At 50.4% G+C, this 10,604-nt stretch overlaps 1 protein-coding gene across 6 annotated transcripts in view; it reads right to left on the minus strand.

The window, feature by feature from the left end:
* The window catches only part of FNIP1 (folliculin interacting protein 1), a 373,696-nt gene that overhangs the window by 73,155 nt on the left and 289,937 nt on the right, over positions 1 to 10,604 (minus strand). For all 6 annotated transcript variants that reach the window (XM_086931544.1, XM_086931546.1, XM_086931543.1 and 3 more), the window contains one exon: positions 146 to 315. In XM_086931544.1, coding sequence (XP_086787670.1) covers positions 146 to 315 — 170 coding nt within the window. The remainder of the gene's footprint in view (positions 1 to 145; positions 316 to 10,604) is intronic.

Genomic DNA, 10,604 nt, shown 5'->3' on the forward strand with positions numbered 1-10,604 from the left:
AAAATAATCCTGAAAAGGAATATTTGCTCATGCTTGAATAGTGGAGCACTTCGATTGTTTAAATTAACAGTACCAACCTAATTCCATGTAAAGGATAAACACACAAAAAAAGATTGTTTTGTTAAGCTACATCTTTCAGACGTACCCAACTGTGCCCAGAGGGGATTATACGGATGAGTTTTTGCCAACATGTCCACACTTTGAGAGGAATGTTTTTCTAGGAAGATTCTGATGGGCGGCTGTCCATTGGGCATCACAGTTGGGACCCATGCTAGGTGGTTTGTCAGAACGGCAGTCAGCAGGGCAGGTAAAAATCTGAGAAAAGAAAAAAGGACCCCCAAGTTACGTTTTTGCAGGCAACACTTTAAACCAACAGCAAATCGACACAGCACAAAGGAAGAAGTCACTGACTGATGTCACAAGTTTAGTTTCACAATCTTAACAATGATTGACTTCCAAATCCAATCTGTGGTTGCGAACAGCACATTTATGCAATAGGATGGTATCAATTTGAAAATTCTGTCATTAACGCTGATTTTCTGCATTATAGGAGTAAAGGCAGGAACATTAGTGCTGATAACAGAAGGTGAGTTTGGGTGGGGGCATTTGGTAAAGTAAAGAGCACGACAGTGGTGTAAGTAACATTTATCGGGCCCCTTGCAATGTACATGGAGAGGCCCCCCTCACTCCGTACCCAGTCAAGAGCTCTCATGCCAGGGGATTGCCTCCTGTGCACAGTGCCAGAGGGGGGTAGTAGGGTGACCAGATTTAGGAAAGCAAAAAACGGGGCAGGCCAGACATAGAAGTAGGACTAAGGGATGACCGGTCATATAAGAATTGTGTGTGTATCGTGTATATATATATATATATATACATATATATATATATACATATATATATACATACAAATACATATATACACACACACGCATGCATATACAGTGTGTGGTAGTAACCTTTAAACACTGAAAACTATTCAGACTGAATATTGCAGTTCAAAATCATTTAAAAGAGACTAAATCTCCGGTACGTTTACATGCAGATTTAAGTTATTTTCACCTAGAGTGTATATTTTGCACCTTGGTAAGTAAAGGAAGCTGGATCTCGTGCATCCTGCATAATTGTGCTTGACAGACTCGTTCTGAAAGTTTAATTCGATTGTTCCTTTAAACTGTTCAGTTGCAAAACCTTACCAATGGCAAAATGGCATGTCATCCTCTCTGTCCCCGAGCCACCTTCCCCCAGCTTTGGTAGCATGAACTGGGGCTCAAAGTGAAATCCTCCTACGCTGCAGAAGCAAGATTAATTACTTTTTGCCTGTGCAAATTAAAGTATCTTTAACATGTCAGTGCTGCAATGCAAAACCACGTAACTTTCTTCCAAAAATAGGGACATGTTTTTAAAATTGTCAAAAGTGTCGGAACACTGGGACAAACCACCTAATACCTGGACTGTCCGGGGAAAACCGGGTCATATGGTCACCCTAATAAGAGTGGGCCCCCTGGAGCTCGGTGGCCCCCGCACCTCAGGGGCTTCGTGGCTATTGTTACACCATTGGAACACAACTAAAGTCATAACTCTGCCCAATGTTTTTCTCCAAACCATTTGCATATAAAGATTTACTCACCAAAATCGCGGCGATAGGTATTAAAATTAAGCAGAGTATAACAAATATTACAATATCTATGAAAATATCATGTTTGGAAAGCAATTAAATGAAGACACCCTCATATGCATGCAGATATAGTGATCATCATTGTACAATATGAAACATCTGTTCCGCAAAAATCCTGATTGGTCAAGGGTGTATTTATGTTGTAGTGTAATAAGAGTTCGCGCTTAGTTACCAATATTTTAGCATATAGCTGAGCCTCGAACATCAATAGGGATATCAGTCAGGTAGGGAGCACAATCACAAGGGTTCTTTCCCGCCTTACCAGATAAATAATATGTCTGTCTTCGAAACAAACTAAAGGAACAATGTCTGGTTTTGCTCAAAGAACTAAGATTATCTCAGGAATTAGAGAAATCCAGTGTTATGAAAAAACAGATGATTCTAGTCACTGATGGTCTGCAGCCATATCTTTATTCCGTGCAGAATTGTCAGCATAGGTTCATTTTGATGAGTTTTAGATAAGACATTTTTCACAGTCTAATAATTTTTCCTAAAACTAATAACTTGTCAAACGTACTGATTAAATGCCCCTGTGATGATCTATCTAGCTAATGCACCTTGCACATTATGTTCTTTCGCACTTTCAATAAGGTCTATCCGAAACGTTGTATACTGCCTAGCCTTCGTGACTAACATTTTTTACAATTCCACCCGCATTACTGTTTTTACAACTCACTGGTTTATCGATTTGCAGTATGATTTGTAGTTTTTTATGATCTGTGATTCATCTCAGCAAAAAAAAAAAAGGCTATATAATAATTAGGATTTACTGGCAGTTTTGGAGCTCAAAACATTTAATTGTTTATAGTTATGACTGCAAAAAACGATCTTGTTTTTATATGCTTTTTCTAATGAAAAACAAATGCACAAGTTACTACTTGTGTAACGATATATCTGTAAGAGACATTAGTTAGTGATAGATTCCTTACCTTAGAATATCCCCAGGCGTCAGACTGGATCCGGAAAGTTTTGCGTAGCAGTACCCTTGCGCGCCGGTAGGCGTCGTCTGCGGCTCCGCGTCCGTCGTCGGCGCCAGGATGACGTCGTCGGAGTACTTAGACGCCACCTCCGCGTGCTGACGTCAGTTCTTAGCCACAGCTTTTCCGCGCCAGAAGCGCAGAGCCATGACAAAAACCGACACTGGTGCTAAGAAACTAGGGCCCTGAAAAGGGATGACCTTAACCCTAGATATCGGTTCGCAGAACGGGGAGGATGGGTGGGTCGGTAAGAAATCTATCACTAACTAATGTCTCTTACAGATATATCGTTACACAAGTAGTAACTTGTGCATCTGAAAGAGACACGTTAGTGATAGATTCCTTACCTTAGAATAGATACCCCAGCAATACCATCCCCGTGGTGGTGGGTCTGCGAACCAATAATTACACCAGAAAGTCCTGGAGAACGGAGCGGCCAAAGTAGCCGTCCCTCCGGACTTGACTGTCCAGGCAGTAGTGTCTTGCAAACGTGTGCAGCGAGGCCCACGTAGCTGCCTGGCAAATGTCCTGCAAGGGCACACCTCGGCCCAAGGCAGTTGTAGTGGCCGTGGCTCGAGTGGAATGAGCCCTCAGCCCAACAGGGGGTTCCTTCTTAGCCAAGGAGTAACATGCCTGGATGCACATGTTGATTCATCGAGAAATGGTCCTCTTGTGCACCGCTTTCCCTTTCTTAGCGCCCGCGTACCCAACAAAGAGTTGATCATCCACCCGGAACTGGCGTGTGCGATCCAGATAGAACGAGAGCGCACGTTTTGGGTCCAGACGGTGGAGCCTCTCCTCCTCTCTCGAGGGGTGTGGAGGCGGAAAGAAGGTGGGCAATGTGATGGACTGCCCAATGTGGAAGGCCGTGACCACCTTTGGCAAGAAGGAGGGCCTAGTCCTCAAAACAACCTTGTCCGGATGGACTGAAAGGAAAGGAGGCTTACAAGAGAGGGCCTGGAGCTCACTCACTCTCCTGGCATAGGTGATGGCTACCAGGAAGGCAGTCTTCAAAGAAAGAAGGCGAAGCGGACAGTTATGAAGTGGCTCAAAGGGAGCGCACATCAGAAAGGTTAGAACTAGGTTCAAGTCCCACTGAGGCATCACGAAAGGAACAGGAGGAAAGGTATGAGTGATGCCCTTCAGAAATCTGTTTACAATAGGGGACTTGAACAAAGAAGGCTGGTCAGGCAGCCTCAGAAAGGCTGAAAGAGCCGAAAGATAGCCCTTGATAGTGCCCAGAGCAGAGCCCTGCTGGGCAAGAGAAAGAAGGAAGAGAAGAACCTCAGAGAGAGGGGCATTGAGGGGATCCACAGCCTTTGCTGTGCACCATGCCACAAATCTGTTCCACCTGCAGGCGTACACCGTTTTTGTGGAGGGACGCCTGGCTGCCAGAATGATGTTGCAAACTTCAGGAGGCAAGTCAAATGGCCTCAACTGTCGCCGCTCAATCTCCAAGCATGGAGGTGGAGACTGGACAGGTTCGGGTGGAGGACCGTCCCCTGCTGCTGCGACAGAAGGTCCTCCTGAAGAGGCAGACGAATCGGGGGGTCGACTGACATGTTGAGTAGCTCGGGATACCAGTACCTTCGAGCCCAGTCCGGAGCCACAAGGATGACTTGTGCCCGGTCGTGCTTGATCTTCTTCAGCACTCTGGGCAGAAGAGGTATAGGCGGAAAGGCGTACAACAGACCGCAGCTCCACTCACGACGAAAAGCGTCTCCGAGCGAGTGCCGCCTTGGAAATTCCAACGCGCAGAACTGATGACATTGCGCGTTCTCTTCGGTGGCGAATAGATCTAACCAAGGCTCTCCCCATCGCAGAAAGAGGCCTTGCGCCACGTCCGAGTTCAGACGCAATTCGTGATCCATCGAGCACCGACGGCTGAGTTCGTCCGCCCTGGCGTTCAGAGAACCGGCCAGGTGTTGAACCACCAGAGTCACGCCCTGATGTTCCAGCTATTGCCAGAGACGCAGAGCCTCCTGGCAAAGGGTCCACGACCCCACTCCGCCTTGTTTGTTGCAGTACCACATGGCGGTAGTGTTGTCGGTGAACACCTGCACTGCACTCCCTCGGACAGACGGGAGGAATGCTTTCAGTGCCAGACGAATCGCCCGCAGCTCCAACAGGTTGATATGGAGCCGGGACTCCGCCGGAGACCAGAGTCCTCTGATCTCCGCCTCTCCCTAGTGGCCTCCCCAGCCCTGGCGGGACGCGTCAGTCAAAACTACGTGCTCCGGTTGGGGAAGGGAGAGGGATCTGCCGTTGACCCAATCGCGGTCCGTGAGCCACCACTGCAGCTGACTCGCAGTGCCCTCCGAGATCAGGACATGGTCGGACAGGTTGCCCCGGTGCTGGGCCCACTGAAACTTCAGGTCCCACTGCAGAGCCCGCATCCGCCACCGTGCGTGATGCACCAGAAGGATGCAGGAGGCCATCAGCCCCAGAAGCCGCAGCGTCAACCTGACCGAAACCCGGGATAACGGCCGGAAGACCGGAATCAGAGCCTGTATATCCCGGACCCGCTGTTCGGGGGGGTAAACCCGAAACTGCGCCGAGTCGAGAACCGCTCAGATGAAAAGGAGCTTCTGAGAGGGGCACAGGTGTGACTTCGGCACATTGATGGAAAATCCCAGCTGGTGCAGGAGATCCGCCGTAGTCTGGAGGTGGCTGACGACTGTCTGGGGCGAGCCCGCCTTCAACAACCAGTCGTCGAGGTAAGGGAAGACTGACACCCCTAACCTGCGCAGATGAGCTGCGACCACCGCCATCACCTTCGTGAACACCCGTGGGGCGCTGGTAAGGCCGAAGGGGAGCACGGTAAACTGAAAGTGCTCGAGGCCTACCGTGAACCGCAGGTAACGCCGGTGGGCCGGCAGGACGGGGATGTGGAAGTATGCGTCCTGCAAGTCCAACGCCACCATCCAGTCTCCTGGGTCTAGGGCAGCCAAGACCTGAGCCAGTGTCAGCATTTTGAACTTCTCCTTCCGGAGGAAGCCGTTGACGTTCCTCAGATCCAAGATAGGGCGTAGGCCCCCTTTGCCCTTCTTGGGTACCAGGAAGTAGTGGGAGTAGCAACCACGACCTACTTCTGGCCCAGGAACGCGCTCCATGGCCCCCTTGGCCAAGAGGGCCGAAACTTCCTCCAGCAGGAGCCGCAAATGATCCCCCGATACGCGGTGGTGTTGCGGTGGCATGGCTTGAGGAGTCGTCTCGAAGGGGAGAGAGTAGCCCCTTTGGACGAACTGCAGCACCCACCTGTCCGAAGTGACTGTGCGCCAGTGAGAGAGGTGATGGCGGACCCTGCCACCCACTGGCGTCACGTGGGCCGAAAAGCACGGACTAGGAGGGTTTAGAGGCGGATGCTGCGGGGGCAGGTGTGGACTGGCTCCGCTTGTTCCCCCGACCGCCTCCACGGCGGTTACCATGGCCGCCGCCGCGCTGGACGACAGTTTGCGGCGAGTGGCTGGCGGCACGTGTGGGGACGCCCCTTCCTTGGCCACAAAATGAGCGAAAGGCACCCATTTGCTGGCGCGGGGCCGAGAGGCCCAAGGACTTGGCCGTAGCCCTGGAGTCCTTAAAGCGCTCAAGCGCGTGGTCTGCCTTGTCGCCAAAGAGGCGACGGCCATCAAACGGCATGTCCATGAGTGTATTCTGGACGTCTGCCGAGAAGTTGGCGGATCTCAGCCAGGCGTGGCGTCGTATCGCCACCGTCGTAGCCATCGCTCTACCCAGCGAGTCAGTAGTATCCAGTCCGCACCTGATGGAATATTTCGCTGCGTCCCGGCCCTCCACTAGGGCTTGGCCGAGTTTGGCCAGTACCTCCAACGGGCACTCTGGCAGCACTTCCGCCACCGTTTCCCACAGAGAGTGGGTGTAACGGCCCAAGAGGCATGCGGTGTTGGAGGACCGCAGTCCCAGTCTAAGGGACGAGAACACTTTCTTGCCATAGGCCTCGTACCTCTTGGATTCCCGATCGGGAGGTGCCGTCGGGAATGCGGTCTGGGAATTAGAGGCCTGGATAACCAGACTCTCGGGGGTGGGGTGGGTGGACAGGAAACTGGGGTCGCCCGGAGCCGGGCGGTGGCGTCTGGCCACGTTCCTATCTACAGGCGAACCTGTAGCGGGCCTGGACCAAGTGCCCAAAAGAACATCCGTCAAGGCCTCATTAAACGGCAGCAGAGGCTCCGCGGAGCATGACTGCGGCTTAAGGACCTCAGTGAGGAGGTTAGTCCTCACGGCCGTGACGGGGAGCTCAAGGCCCAAGGCCTTGGCAGCCCTCATCAGCACCACACCATAAGTCGCACCCTCCTCCGAAGCCACGGTAGGAGGAGAGACGAATCCAGTTTCTGGAGAGGTCTCCAGGCCACTGGCCTCCCCAAGATCTCCTGTCCAGTCAAAGTTAGACTGACACTCCCTTGTCAGAGGGTCCTCAGACCCCTCCCAATACTCCTCTTCCCCCATGTCCTGAGACTCAGGGTCATAAGCGAATGAGGACGGTTCATAGAAATGAAAATCTCCGAACGGCGTCGGGATCGGCGCCGATAGGCGTCGTCCCGACGTCGGAACCGATTGAGAGGAGGCATCGGGGACGGCGCCGGCCGGGGCCGACGCCGGAGGGGACACCATAGGGACCGACGCCGGGGGGGGTCGTAAGGTCCACCGGTGACGATCCATTGCCCGAGGAGGGCCCAGCGGAGCCCTGCGGCGCTGAGCCCGAAGGCGCCGACGACGCCAGGACCGCTGCACCCTGCGGCGCCGGGCCCGAGGGCGCCGGCGGTGTCGGGATCATGGAGCCCTGCGGCGCCGAGCCCGAAGGCGCCGGCGGCGTCGAGGCCGAAGCACCCGACAGCGTCGGGGTCGTAGCCCCCGACCCACTAGGGCCCCCAGATGGGTTCGCTGGGCCCGAAGGTGCTGTGGAACCCGTCGGAGAAGAAAGGGACCTCATGGCCATGAGGAAACGCTCAATCTCCTCCGGCGTCGCGTTCAGCCCAGGGACCGGGGGGTATGGAGCCGAACGCGGCGCCCGTGACTCCCGAGGAGCCGCGTGGGTGGTGTCACCCAAACCCCCGGCCGCGTCGCGCGAACGTCGGGGGGAGTCGGAAGAGCGATGATGTCTCTTCGACTTCTTGTGTTTCTTACCTGACGACTTGGACCCAGAGGAGTGGCGTCGACTCCCGGAGCTGTGACGGCTCCGTCCCCGCGACCTGTCCCTCGACCTCCCGTGGGACCGGGACCTCACACGGCGCGGGGCCGACTGGCGGATCTCGAGTCGCCTGCGGGACCGCTCCCGCCTGGCCTTCCTCGACAGGGCCCGACAGTCGGAGCAGGCCTCGTCGTCCTGGTCGACGCCCAAACACATCAGGCACAAGCGGTGGGGTCCGTGACCGACATGGTACGGTCGCACTCGTCGCAATGCTTGAAGCCGGGCATCCCTAACGGCACCGTCGGAGTCGTTAAGACTTCGAAAAGGGATCAAAAAGATCACAAAAAGGTTAGTCAAAAAGTGACTAGGGAACTGCTCTTTCCAGATCTGCGCTGGCTGGCGCGGAAAAAAGAAGAACTGACGTCAGCACGCGGAGGCGGCGTCTAAGTACTCCGACGTCATCACGGCGCCCACGACGCCGGACGCGGAGCCGCAGACGACGCCTACCGGCGCGCAAGGGTACTGCTACGCAAAACTTTCCGGATCCAGTCTGACGCCTGGGGATATTCTAAGGTAAGGAATCTATCACTAACGTGTCTCTTTCAGATAGATATATATATATATATATATATATATATGCAAAGAAACTCCCAACAGCCACCTCCAATCCACTCGGACCGGCGAAGCAAGAGACGGGAGAGGGAGAGAGGGAGAGGGAGAGAGGGAGAGAGAGGGGGAGAGAGAGAGAGAGAGAGAGAGAGAGGAGAGAGAGAGAGAGAGAGAGCGAGAGAGAGAGAGATGCTCAAAAAAACACCTCATGAGCTTCTCCACTATAGAGGGAGTTGTAGCCCACACCAGATATCTTTTGTTCTGGTGTGAGGAGGGACTGGATGATGAAGCATGCCACCCTTGGGTGAGAGTGGGTTAATGTCCTAAATAAAATAATTGTTCGCAGTACAGTGACAAGTCATTAGTTTCCTACATGTACCTTATTGTGTTTTGTTGTGCGGCCATAAATAGGTTTTTCTGTGTGCCAGTTGTGAGAACACTCATTTAAAGGGAAAAGGCCCACTGATTCCTACGTTCCAAGAGAGTAAAGGCATTTATAGGCAACTAATGAATAGAAAAGAGAAAAGTTTGATTTATTGTATTGGCTAAAATGCCTTTTTACAAGAACAAAAATCTGTGCAACAATGCTGGTCTATGACTACGTGACAGATTGAGTCCTAACAAAAACACAGTGAACTGAAAATCGACACAAGAACTGGATCACAGACAGAGGACACCTCCTTCTTCCTTGGCTTTAGCCACCCAAAGTCCCACTATCCCTGCAGCTTGATGGAGGATATTTGTTTGCTCTACCTTTCGAAATGGGTTGTGGAAGCACGAGATCTTGACATGAAGTTTGAACAAAGTACAATGTCACAGTAAAGAAAATACTGTGTCTGGCTAGTCCGTGCTTCAAAAATGAGTTTTAAGGTTTTTTTTTTGTTAAAGGCATGTAACAGCCATAACTATAGTTTTCTTAACACAGGAGGCCTGACTCAGATGTTTCTTCGAGTTTGAGTCGTACTTAAGTGAGCAAAAAAGACACGTTATATGTAAATCCCACATCCTGATTCAGAGGACTAGGACTGGTGGTATTGTTTGGTAATGTGGCATTTGAAGTATGTTTGCAATGTGGTGCAGTGGTTCATTAGCTAGTTTCGATTTAGGAGCAATGTTGTAAACGTTTCTGGATGGGGCACTATGCACAAACATATTTACACCCACAAACTTGTAGGTTTAATGGAATTTGCATTATCTGCTGCAGAATTTTTATTATTTTTTTTATTAAAAAAGTTGAAGTTCTCACAATGCTCGATTTCGGAAGACATTTTAGGAGATGGAAGCTATAGCATGAATGTGATCTACCGATTCCACCCTAATCCTAGGACATTGTCATTGTTGTACGGAGGTTAATCACTGCACCAATAAAATGAATTTTAGCTGCCAACCAAGGATAGAGGTTTTAAATGTGCAACCAGTAAGGAAGCACCACAACATTTACAACATGACATTGGTATGGTGCTAAAAGATAAACCAAATTAAGAGAAAATATTAAAAGAACACTCAAAATAGTAATACAAAAAAGCAAAATAAATTCATTGTTCGGAACGTAAAGGTGATAAAGAGAAAGAAATGGAAGGCGTGATCTCATATATAGGTTAAAAGAAAGAAACGGCCACAGAGACTCATCTATTATCATTTTGAAGGACGTCTTTAATATCAGTCCAAACTTACATTTTTGTAGTTTGACACAGAATGTGGCAATTCTAAGTTCTAAGCCAGACACGAATAAGACCTCCGCCAACAAGTTCTAAACTTCATGGGGTTTTTATCTTTCCAAGCTCTGGCAGTAACTAATCTAGCAATTCAAACAGCAAAGCAGAGGCTCACCTGCAACTTCCTATATTTATTTGCAAGGCAAGTTGCAATCCCAAAAAAGAGCGATCAGAAAATGTAGCTGTAGCGGATGTATGTAATGCATCTTCACAGAAATCAAACGGTTGGCTTAAAAAACGTACTAAAGAGAGCACTCATATGTCTGAGTGCTCCGCTTTATTATCTCCACAACCGTTTTGTGATTGGATGTTACACAATTTAAACACAGATACGTGTGATGGATCAGTACAAAATAAGTGACAACAGTATCCAGTATTAATAAAAGTGGTTTCATTATTACAAAGGTAGCAATTCAAAGACCTCAGCTGCACATTCCTCTATTGTAATGTCAGAGTTCTTCCCAATTCATCCACGCTCACTA

Source organism: Lissotriton vulgaris, chromosome 7 (genome assembly GCF_964263255.1).
Source record: "Lissotriton vulgaris chromosome 7, aLisVul1.2, whole genome shotgun sequence".
NCBI lineage: Eukaryota > Metazoa > Chordata > Amphibia > Caudata > Salamandridae > Lissotriton > Lissotriton vulgaris.